General features: G+C 34.0%; 1 protein-coding gene across 1 annotated transcript; it reads left to right on the top strand.

Annotated features, from left to right (window-relative positions):
• The first annotated feature begins 3,057 nt into the window (after positions 1-3,057).
• On the top strand, positions 3,058-11,261 carry LOC100819365 (homeobox-leucine zipper protein ATHB-15-like). Its single transcript, XM_003530061.5, has 18 exons — positions 3,058-3,759; positions 3,846-4,005; positions 4,214-4,317; positions 4,422-4,512; positions 4,763-4,858; positions 4,944-5,057; positions 5,157-5,240; positions 5,373-5,528; positions 5,620-5,694; positions 6,099-6,205; positions 6,294-6,486; positions 7,123-7,308; positions 7,394-7,474; positions 7,970-8,104; positions 8,192-8,514; positions 9,567-9,672; positions 10,194-10,343; positions 10,959-11,261. Exons 1-18 carry the CDS (start codon positions 3,551-3,553, stop codon positions 11,103-11,105), a joined length of 2,517 nt encoding a protein of 838 aa, XP_003530109.1. The 5' UTR covers positions 3,058-3,550; the 3' UTR covers positions 11,106-11,261.
• The last annotated feature ends 1,379 nt before the right edge of the window (positions 11,262-12,640 follow it).

The following is a 12,640-nucleotide window of genomic DNA, read 5'->3' as shown; positions in this document are numbered from 1 at the left end:
AGAAAGATGATTGGATGTGAGGCAGTTCCTGTCAGGTCCTTTTCTTCTCAGGAGAATATAACTTAGATGGACAAAGATGAATTAATCCAAATGGAAGAAAACCTTCAATTACTTGCACTTTATTCATTAAAACTTCTACATTTTATAAAGATGAAACATAGTCTTTCTAATTTCTATCTTTCTTGAAACACTAGGTTAGTAGGAGAAACAAATCTAATACAAAGTAAGTTGTGGATGTTTAGTAATGAATTATTTTTATATTAGTTGTGTTTTCCATGGATTTTAATGACATCCGAACACGTTTATTACACCATCAAAACTCTTAGGATGGGTTTGGGAGAGAAGAAATAGAACATTTTTTTAAAAAAAAATTAATATAAATCTTACACCTTTATTATTTTACTTTAATTTAAATATTTTTTTCCTTTTTCTTTCACTCTACCAAATTCATTCTTATATATGATTAGTTTGGATATGAAAATTTAAGTGAAAATTTGAAATCCTCTGTATTATGTTGTTTGGATAGTATATTTAAAAAATATTTGAAATTCCAGTAATTTATTAAAGTATTTTAATCATTTAAAATGATAGAATTTCAAATCTCACAAAAAAAGTATGGATTTAAAATTTTTCATACTAATTTTTACTCTGTTTCTTCTCTCCCTTTTCTATCTATTCAAATACAAAAATAGTTTATTTTTAATAAAGTTTAATATTAAAATTTTAACATTTAAAAATACATTAAAAAATAAAAATTTTCATATGCTGAAAATTGAATTACCCTATCCATCGAAACGAGTGTTTTCCACTGAAACCGTGAGAATTGATTTTCTAACACAAAAATAAACCGGGAAAAAAAATTCTACACATTCATAAAATTTAAAATTAAATTGGTTAATACTTTGTGGACTTCATGTTAAGAAATTGGAGTAACATTTATTTAAATTTTATAAAGTATAGCTGTCTACTCACTCTTTTGTTTTTATTAAAAAGGTAATTTAATAGAGAAAGTACGCATGCGAAGAGGTCATGATTGTGTCCTAGTAACCTTTTGTGTATTTTAAGACACTGATCCGCGCATTATCTTCCCTCATTTTCTATTCTTTTTGCCATATCCACTGCTCCTGTTTCACTCACAAACACTAAATCATGCCCCACTCCTGTAATGACGCTTTTGCCCCCATTTCAAGTATACGAAAAAATTAAATAATCATGCAAAATTTAGCAGCCGATCAATGCACTAGTGGAGTAAATAAATACTACTACTGTCAATGTAACAATAAGAAATGACTTTAATCATCAATTGTTAATATTATCTTTCAAATAATTATTATTAAAATTAATAAACTTATCATATATAATAAATTATAATTAAATAACAGTATAATTTTTTTTACATTATCATTAGTATATAATTCTTTTTTTCATAAGAAATTACAGAAAAATAATTCTTTTGCAATTTATTATCCATCCGCGATTCCGTATATACAGCACAATAGAATTTTATTTAGATTGTCATGAAATGGATAATATATGTGACTAACATAAAAGGAGACTCATTTTTTCTTCTTATATATTTGAAATAAAAACAAATAGTGAGAGATAACATTTAAAAATAATTATGCATCATTTTATTAATTCGTTTTTGAAATAATGTTTTGGTTATATTTATTTAAAAGTTTAAGATGATATTAATTACTAGTTTGTTAATTCATTTCTCTTAAATATTTTATAGACTTATCATAAATAACAATGTAATAATAAATTCATATTAAAATAATAAATGATTTTAATATAAATAAATACATTGATTATATATTTTTTTCTTACGTAAATAGATAAAAAGAAATAAAAGAAGTAACACATACAGTAATAATTGAATTGGTTATTATGGAAATAAAACAAAGTTTAACTTTGTACTGTTATTTGTAGGTCAAAAACTCAGGTTTTTCAATTTGTTTGAGAGAAGGTCTGGAAGAAGCTAAAAGGGTTATAGGAAAGGGTTTTATCCTAAGCCAAAAGGGAGATTTTTTTTATGAAGTATGTTGTACAAGTTATCCCCTCTTATGTTATGGGGTGCTTTAAGCTTCCTAATGTTGTTTGCAATTAGATTGAGAGCCTCACAAGAAGATTAATTCACTGGGGGGATACTCAAGAGAAGAAGATTTATTGGTTGGGCTGGGAGAAATTGTCAACATCCAAAAAGAGAGGAGGATTAGGCTTCAGAATTACAGAAGCATTCAATAGAGCTTTTTTGGCTAAGCAGTACCAGAGATTGGCCAATTGCAACAACTCTCTAATGGCCTAAGTCTTAATAATATGGAGGCAAAACATGGACCCTGGCCAAGTTTTACATGGACAATTATTCACTCAGCTTAGGATATTCTAGATGAAGGCACATTGTGGAAGGTGGGAAATGTGGTTTAGATAAGGGTGTGGCATGACCAATAAAATACCCAATGAGGTTGACCTAAATCTGAGTTTTGAACTCATTCACAATGAATCTCGATCATGGGATGAGCATAAAATGTAGAACTTATGCCCACAATCTATTACTGCCAATATTCTTGATATTCCTTAGAGGATCAGCTCATCTATAGACCAACTCACCTGAAAACATACAAATGATGGCTTGTACTCCGTGAAAACATACATTTTTCTTTTATTAATATTATAATTGAGACAGATTGCTTACAAATATGTCAGCAGGGGAAAAGGACTGATCCCAGATCTTATTTTTACGACATTTTTGGAGGATTGTAGAGTGTTGAGTGAGCAATTTTCAAGTTTTGATATAGTGTTTATAAAGAGGACGGGGAATATATTAGCAGATAATTAGTTAGCAAATTTGGCTTATGATTTTCAGGAAAAATGCTGGTTGAAGAAGCACCATATCAGGTGGACTTTCTTCTCTTTGCAGATGTACAAAAAAAAATTATGCAATAAAATCTACTATATTACTTAAAAAAATTAAATAAATGATTGAATAAAAATATCCACAAAGATAATGAAGGACATGAGACAAATGTACATTGTACAAACATGAAAATAAATGCATTAGCGGTTAAATAAATAAATTATGAGAAGTGGGAAAAGTGGCGCCGCTGGAGAAGGGTAATTCGGTCTATTAGTCCAAACTGTCTGTTGTATGGTGCAGTTCAATTTCGATAAATATGAGTATTAATTTTCAATTAAAAAAAGAAAAAGAAAAAGAAAGAGAAGTAACAGTGGCGGATTTGGGTACAGAGTGAGGAAGCAGTGAGCAAAAGAAAAGCTGAAAACAGCGCACCAGTTCTGAGCTGAGCTAGCTAGGGTTTCCTCTCTCCCTCGTCTTCTCACTTTCACACATCCATCCATGTCTTGAAACGATGCTTCGCAGATCAAGCATAGTCGATTCCAATTCGCGCAAGCTCATGGACGGAGATCGCTGATACGGCGAACCAGATCGTTGCACGAGATTCGTCACGTGACACTCGATCTTAGTTAGGACTAGTGCTAGAAAGCAGAAGCTACTTGGTTCTTTTGAAGGTTTGATTTGGATGTGGAAATAATGTCCTGCAAGGATGGTAGCAGAAACGGAATCGGAATGGATAACGGGAAGTATGTCCGTTACACGCCTGAGCAGGTTGAAGCCCTAGAAAGGCTCTATCACGATTGCCCCAAACCTAGTTCCATTCGCCGCCAGCAGCTCATTCGCGAGTGCCCCATTCTCTCCAACATCGAACCCAAGCAAATCAAGGTTTGGTTCCAGAACAGAAGGTACCTACCCTAAACCCAACTCACCCTTTTTACGATTACTTTACCTTTTCAATTTTGACCTTGTTATGTTGACTTGACTTGTCCAGATGTAGAGAGAAGCAGAGAAAGGAGTCGTCGCGGCTGCAAGCTGTCAATAGGAAGCTGACTGCTATGAACAAGCTGCTGATGGAAGAGAATGATAGGTTGCAGAAGCAGGTGTCTCAACTCGTCTATGAAAATGGCTATTTTCGTCAACACACCCAGATTGTAAGAATTTTGTTTGTAATTCTTGTTACACTGTTTTTTATTGGATTTTGTAATTTTGTTATTAATGATGCCCAATTTGAAAGACTCCAAATTTGAATCTTTATTTGTGTAGTTTTAGCAAATTGCGCGCTTAATTGTTCATCTACCCTTTTATAGTTTTTCTGTGTGAGTGCTTTAGAATTGAGTTAGAATGGTGCTTTATTTGCAGACTACGCAGGCAACCAAAGACACAAACTGTGAATCAGTTGTGACGAGTGGTCAGCAGCACAATTTGATAACTCAACATCCCCCACGGGATGCAAGTCCTGCAGGGTTAGTGGGAGTATGATTATTGGGTCCCTTTCTGTCACTGTGGTCTGAGACAACTTGGTTATGTATTCATGGCTTATGAAATCATGTCTTATTATTTTTCCCAGGCTTTTGTCCATTGCAGAAGAGACTTTAGCAGAATTTCTTTCTAAGGCTACTGGGACTGCTGTTGAGTGGGTCCAAATGCCTGGAATGAAGGTATCCTAGTAACTCTTTCCTTTGGTTGACCAATTAATTATTTCCTCTTCATTTATTTCATAGGGATAAACCATAAACCGAATGGTAAAGGAATTGTAAAATTGTCATCTTGGAATAACTTACCACCCCATGTTTTGATAATCTTCTTTTGCAATGATTTCCATTCTTTTGAATAAATTAGTGGCATACATGTTTCTATAAACATTTATAAAATCAAGTTTCTTCACTAATTCTTGTTGAATGTGCACAGCCTGGTCCGGATTCCATTGGAATCGTTGCTATTTCTCATGGTTGCACTGGTGTGGCAGCTAGAGCCTGTGGTCTAGTGGGACTAGAACCCACTAGGGTAAGCATTGAGATTTACAATTATTTATATTACTGATTGTTGGGCTTGAGTTTATCTGTCACACGGTCAAACATACTCTTTCCAGGTTGCAGAAATCCTCAAAGATCAGCCTTTGTGGTTTCGCGATTGCCGAGCTGTTGATGTTCTCAATGTGCTGCCCACAGCAAATGGTGGAACCATTGAGCTGCTTTATATGCAGGTAAATTAAAAAATTATAGTGCAATGATGAAGACTTTATCTTAATGAATTGGAACCAAATCACTTATTTGTATGCTTACTTGTTGCCTTTGATGATCAGCTATATGCACCAACCACATTGGCTCCTGCTCGAGACTTCTGGTTGTTGCGCTACACTTCTGTTTTAGAAGATGGAAGCCTAGTGGTAAATGACTCTAAAAATTCTTATCCAAAAATTTGTATTTGATTAGATATTGTAGTTAATAACAATGGTCTAGTCCCACTGTTAAGTTCTTCTATGCACATGTGTCTAAATCATTCTTAATGTGTGCCTTAGATCTGCGAGAGGTCTCTTAAAAATACTCAAAATGGTCCAAGCATGCCTCCCGTGCAGCATTTTGTTAGAGCTGAGATGCTGCCTAGTGGGTACCTGATCAGACCTTGTGAAGGAGGTGGTTCGATCATCCACATTGTTGATCATATGGATTTAGAGGTACATTAATTTGAATTGTTGCATCAAAATATATAATATTTTTTGTTTTTGTATTTAACTTCAAAATTAAGCGTGTTTATACTATTGTTAGCCATGGAGTGTGCCAGAGGTGCTACGTCCACTGTACGAATCATCAACAGTACTGGCTCAGAAGACAACTATGGCGGTATGGTTATTTTGCCGCTTTTCCTGGTGATACAACTTCATCTATAATGTGTTTATTTTTGTCCCTGTTTATGCCCATATGATTGTATTATTTAATTCTATAGTAACAATATTGATTAGTGGATTTTGTTAGAAAAATAGGTTATCCTTCTATCTATTGTATCAGCTACTGTTCTGTTTTTGACTTTTGGTGTATCTACTCTGTTGATTAGTAGGCGACTGGCTAGGTATACTCATTTCACTTCTTTGTGCTTCTCTTGTAAGCTACGGTTTTGTGTATTTATAATTGAACCAGCTGAGTGTTTGGTGAAGACACTCAAGCTTTCCATCTAAAGCTTCTTTCTATTATATTTAACTGATTTAAATGGACCATGGCATGTGTAAGTCTTTTTCTTTTCCTCGTAGGCCCTACGTCATCTAAGGCAGATTTCACATGAAGTTTCTCAGTCCAACGTCACTGGGTGGGGTAGACGACCGGCAGCACTACGAGCTCTTAGCCAAAGATTGAGCAGGTTAATATATTCTACTAAAGGGGTGTGATTTTGTTCAAATTCTTTGCAAATAAATTTAGAATCTCACATCTATTTTATGTTATGCCAGGGGTTTTAATGAGGCACTCAATGGGTTTACTGATGAGGGATGGACAACAATTGGCAATGATGGTGTAGATGATGTTACTATTCTAGTGAATTCATCCCCTGACAAGTTAATGGGTCTGAATCTTTCCTTTGCCAATGGATTTCCGTCTGTTAGTAATGCAGTGCTATGTGCCAAAGCATCGATGCTATTACAGGTGAGGATGCTAAGAAATTTCTATTAATTTCCTTTAAATTTATAAAATAAAATAAAATTCTGGATAATCAAATATGTTTATTTTGTTGCTGTACAAATTTTTTGTACAAGGACACAGGTCAAGCTCATATTATTATACTGTAAATATCCAGTACATAATTTTTGCTGCATTGTTTTTTCTTTGCATTAGTAGTTGAGCACATGTTCTATTGAATAAAACAAAATCTTGTCATCCAAATTTTCACTAATAGTGAGTGGTGATCACCAAATGCCTTGTAAATAAAATATTGATGAACATACCTGATAAGAACCTTGGGAGAACCACACAACAAAAGCTAGCTGGTGTAGTTGGATAGCTCAAAGGCCTTATAAACCCCATACTAGAATCCCATACTTCCAATGTGGGACTCAAGTCCCATACCTTGCAATTAGATCCTAACAATGATCTATTTGCTATATTATTATTGTTAATGCCCTTTGCTTGTTCTGCTGTTCTCCTAAAACAAAGCATCTCCTAGAGAATTTGTCAAACTGAAAAATGGTTTCAGTTGCAGATATCCAATTGTTTATATCGATTTTTAGGTCTTAACATTATCCTGATATTTGACTGTTGCCATGTGCCATTTCTCTTGTCCAGAATGTGCCCCCTGCCATTCTCCTAAGGTTCCTGAGGGAGCATAGATCAGAATGGGCAGACAACAATATGGATGCTTACACAGCTGCTGCTATTAAAGTCGGCCCTTGCAGCCTATCAGGATCTCGTGTTGGAAACTATGGAGGTCAAGTTATACTCCCCCTAGCACACACAATTGAGCATGAGGAGGTGATAAATCGGTACTAATTATGCAATAGAGCTACTCTTAATTTTGCAATTCGACATTTACTAATTTTTATCTTCTTCGTGCTAGTTTTTGGAAGTCATTAAATTGGAAGGAATAGCTCATTCTCCTGAAGACACAATAATGCCTAGAGAAATGTTTCTTTTGCAAGTAAGTTATTTTTCCCCTCTTGTTGCTTGTTCTATGCTTCACTCTTTCATAGAGGCCAGTTACCCAGTTTCCATGTTCTGATTTATGTATATAGCACTAATATGTAGAAAGCATGTTTTGATACACTGAGTCATAACACTTACATGGAATTTGGTTCAGGTCTTAGTGTTCTTACTTTTTTGGCCTATCTCTGTTTTGAACTAGTTAAGGGGTTTATCATGAAGGACTTATACTACTGATAAAAAAATATGCTTGCTTGAAACGTGGAATACTTATCAGAATTAGCGATGCTCACTTTCTTCTTTCTTTGATCTATGATGAGGGAAAAAATATTATATCCTCAAGCCTCTTGAATGCATAGCTTGCTAGTATACTTCATTATTCATTGGACTCTTGCTGTTAGAATGGCGAACTTTCTGTTCAGAACATTCTAATGGTTTCTACGACACCTTTGTGACTTTCTTTCTTATAATTCATTTGTTGCTGTTTTGGTAGCTCTGCAGTGGAATGGATGAGAATGCTGTTGGCACCTGTGCTGAACTTATATCTGCTCCAATTGATGCTTCCTTTGCTGATGATGCCCCCCTCCTACCTTCTGGATTTCGCATCATTCCTCTTGAATCTGGAAAGGTTTGCGTCATACATTGTTGAACCAGCTTATTTGTTTGTATTTTTTCCGACAAGAATCTTTTAATTATTGCTATGCAATTTTTGCAGGAAGCTTCCAGCCCCAATCGCACACTTGACCTTGCATCTGCCCTTGACGTTGGTCCCAGTGGAAACCGAGCTTCAAATGGATGTGCTAATTCCAGCTGTATGAGATCTGTGATGACAATAGCATTTGAATTTGCATTTGAAAGCCATATGCAAGAGCATGTAGCATCTATGGCACGCCAATATGTTCGGAGCATTATATCATCAGTCCAAAGGGTAGCATTAGCACTTTCTCCTTCTCATTTGAGTTCACATGCAGGGCTTAGGTCACCATTGGGTACTCCTGAAGCGCAAACCCTTGCTCATTGGATCTGCAACAGTTATAGGTTTGTAAAATTTACTGTCTTCACATACTGAGGCTCAGACCCAGGCTCATGCAATGTATTTTACCGTGTGATACCAATGTTATTCTTGATTTTTATATGGGAGCCAAATTTAATATGTTATCTCATTAAATAAAGAAACTAAGTTAATGATAGGTTTGGTGAGTTGCATGTAGAGTGAAATTTCCTCTTTCTCGATTGTCAGTTCTTGTCTTCCAAACAAATTCCACCTCCTTTATGTTTTTCATATTAGCAGAGAATAATCTTACCAGCAAAGGTGCTGAGTTCTTTAAATAGATGCATAGGCAGCATGGCATCAAGTTTTGAAGTAGTTTATTAGTTCTAAGTAGAACTGGTTGCCACTGGAAGTCATGCAAATGCTCATATCTTGTAAAATCTTGTGTCATCATTCATCAAATACTCTGACAAGGATTAACCGACAGACTTCAATCTAAAATTCAAGACCTGTATATGAATTAGATTGATATTTTTTTTGTCTTTCATGAATTCACAGTACTCACAAATTTGTGATCCAGAAGTTCCCTCCCTATTTTTATATATATATATTTTTTAAATGCTGTTAAGAAAATCATGGATTGTTGCTTTGGTTCAACCTATAATGGAACATAGGGTTTATTTCTAATGTAGTGTTCACTTCAGCCTTTTTGGGCTTGTCTTCTCCTTAAAAGGAAAAATTAGCCCAAACAATTTTTTAAGGTCTTGAAAATAAAAATATATTTTTTTAGCAAGTAAAGAATCCAAAAAAAAAAAACAGACCTTCAATAGAAAGCTAATTGGAGGATTTTTACCTTTAAAGAGAAGAGATGCTTAAAAAATAATGACTTGGACCCAATGTTAGCAAATACAGTTTTATGGAGGCATAAGCAGATCAGTTTTGTGCAACTACTTCTTACTTCTAATTTGTAAGTTCCAGTGGAGAACTCAAAGAAGTTACTGTGATTTTTATGTACCTACTCTTTTTCAATGCCATGGATAGGTTGCCGAAACTGATATTTTAAATGCAGAGCTATGGTCTGACTATTTTAGTTTTGTAGGTGCTACTTGGGTGTGGAGCTACTTAAATCTAACAACGAGGGGAATGAATCTTTGCTCAAGTCCTTGTGGCATCACTCAGATGCAATATTGTGCTGCACTCTAAAGGTATGCTTGAAATTTAATTGAATTTCATAGCACATGTATCTATTTCGTGTACTTTCTCTGTCCATAGTGCAATTCAAATTCTCTAACCCAAAATGGTTTTAACAAAAGGTTGCACTCTGAAATAGAGGGTATCTATATCTATCATTGTATCAGCATGGGCCATAGCCTGAGTAGCCTAGTAAAATATGTGAGATGAATTTGTATTATGCTGGCCCAAGTTAAATTTTCCCTGACCTGGTCCAAGCAAAATTTGCCCCAACCGCAACTATAGATGCATTTCTATCTAGTATTCTGCAAGGAGCTTTACTTGTCACTTGTCAGTGTTTCAAGACTATTATTTATTCTTTTTCAAACTACAGTGCAATATAAGTTTTATAACACAAGATGGACGGCATGTTATTCTATACTCGTATTATTTTGTTTTAACAGTGGAAATGGCTTGAAAACAGTTTCAACTCTAACTATAATCATGGTATTCTATCTTGTTTGAGGGCACATTTTTTTAACTTTTGTTTATGCAGGCATTGCCAGTGTTCACTTTCTCGAACCAGGCTGGGCTTGACATGCTTGAGACCACCCTAGTTGCATTACAAGATATAACTTTAGAGAAAATATTTGATGATCATGGACGAAAAATTCTCTTTTCAGAGTTTCCACAGATTATCCAACAGGTCTACTTTTTTTTTTTGTATTAAAGCATGTATTCCACTTCCATAAGGCTTGCTATTGAATGTTATTTTTTTTGGGTTAATTAAGTTTTTAGTCCTTCAACTTTTCTAGATTTCAATTTTTAGTCCTTCTAAATATTTTATACAACTTTTAGTTCTTTGTTAATTTTCTGTGAACAATTTTAGTCCCTTGTTTATTTTTATTGCTCAAAATTACTCATTGTTTTGCCAATTTTTAGTCCCTTGTTTATTTTATATTTGAGACTATTTTTTAGCAATAAAAATAAATGAGGTACTAAAAATGAGTAAAAAGTTTTAGAGACTAAAAATGATGACAAAAAATTAATGAAGGACTAAAAGTTACCAAAAATGTTTTGAGGGACCAAAAATTATAATATGAAATTGTTGAGGAACTAAAAACTTACACCTTATTTTTTTTTACTTTATGTGTGGCATACACATTTCTTGTATGTGTTGTATAATTATTCTGCATCTCGGACTATGCTTCATGTGATACATTATTTTTGCAGAGGCTGAACTTGTTCTTTTTCCCCCTCTGTATTGGGGTATGCTGTCAACAGAACTAATGATTTCTATTAATTTCTCCTCTTTTGGTAGGGTTTTGCATGTCTTCAAGGTGGCATTTGTCTTTCAAGCATGGGGCGACCTGTCTCATATGAAAGAGTTGTTGCTTGGAAGGTGCTGAATGAAGAAGAGAATGCTCATTGTATTTGCTTTATGTTTGTGAACTGGTCTTTTGTTTGACATCTTGTTCTGAGTACACTTGGGCTTATTGTATCCAAGTGTTAGATAAAGTTTTACTCTAAGACTCTTGTGTGCTTTGTTGGTTGGTGTTTTACTGTATTTGCACTAAATACTTGGATTGCACTTTAAATGACTATTTGTGTTATTATTAGCTTATGTAACTTGTTTCCTTATTCAACCTCCAGCTAATATTTAATGCAATCTTAAGAAGTGTTGCACCTTTTAATGTGGGATGAATTTTTTATAATGCCCTGAAGGTAGAAAATTGGTCGATCAACCTGCGTTGTCATATATTTATGTCGTGTGACAATGAGAGGATTTATGAATGCCATTGTGTCGACATCTCGTAATAACTGTTGTCATGAATGGGATTTACTTCTGCGTGGACCAATATACTATATAGAGATGAAAAATGAAAATGATATGCCTCACAGCACCGTAGAAAAGGAAAAGCACACATCATTTCCCCGAAATCAAATCTTTATTTAATTATTATATAAAATGAGAGGCTATTAAACTACACCTGTTCCTCTTGGCCAAAACTCATGTATTTACCTTTTGTTTCTTAAGGGTGTCATTGGAAGTTAAATTTTAGAAAGAAAAGGAAGAGTGAATAATTTTTTTTTCATTTCTAATAGATATTCTCTAATTTTTTAATGTTTTAAAATGAAAGAAATAAAATAATAGATTGTCATAGTTCTCGTCTTTTATTCATTTTTTATAAATATATATTTTTTTAAATCTGCTCTTTTCTGTTTCTCACTGAAACATAACTCCCAAACACATCTTTAACATGACTGAATTTATGTAGAATTATTTATCTACTTAGGTATAATAATAATAATAAACTCATTATTAACAATGTGTGGATGGATGATTCTCTTCGTCACATGTATTAATTACACTTGGGCTTAATGTCATTCACATAATCAATGCTTAATATATATATATATATATATATATTATTCATTGCTTTAGCACTGACAGATTTATACGTTACATATCTTTGTCCTCTTTATTTGCAGGTCCTTCCCGCAATTCAGTATCCTTTATAGCAAGAGATACCCGTATGAAAGAGGCTTCAACTTTATTTAATTAGTATCTTTCATGCAACTAACTTCAACTACTTTCCTTCTACCTTTTTATGGTTCTTCACTCTTCGTGAAATAAAAGTTCATGTATGTGGAGGAAAGGTCTCGTATATCCAGCTCGTTCCTTTCCTAGCTTTTTTTTTTCGAGTAAATAACTTTACCCACAAAAGAAGAAAGCCGAAGCAAAGTATATATACATATGGTTTCACTATGCTAGCATGTGAATACCCCCCAAGTTGTATTGGTGCTCACTACTCACTAGGTATTGGACCACATCTCATTGATTGCTAAAAGGAAGAACTTTTTAGAAATGTAAAAAAACTTATTCACTACCATGAATTATATTATAGATGAATGAATATACCGATACCTAGCTAATTATCATTCTAACCATAAGGGAATTTTCTCAAAAAAAAATTTGTGTATAGTTTACCACATTCGTAT

The sequence above is a fragment of the Glycine max genome, chromosome 7, assembly GCF_000004515.6.
Source record: "Glycine max cultivar Williams 82 chromosome 7, Glycine_max_v4.0, whole genome shotgun sequence".
Lineage (NCBI taxonomy): Eukaryota > Viridiplantae > Streptophyta > Magnoliopsida > Fabales > Fabaceae > Glycine > Glycine max.
The sequence above is the reverse complement of the archived record's forward strand: the minus strand, read 5'-3'. Positions and strand labels throughout refer to the sequence as shown.

Bases quoted from the DNA above. Each gene is read 5' to 3' on its own strand.
- LOC100819365 (XM_003530061.5), top strand. From the start codon at position 3,551: ATGTCCTGCAAGGATGGTAGCAGAAACGGAATCGGAATGGATAACGGG. The intron at 5,695-6,098 runs GTATGGTTATTT...TTTTCCTCGTAG, and splicing joins CTCAGAAGACAACTATGGCG to GCCCTACGTCATCTAAGGCA. The intron at 7,309-7,393 runs GTGATAAATCGG...TCTTCGTGCTAG, and splicing joins ACACAATTGAGCATGAGGAG to TTTTTGGAAGTCATTAAATT.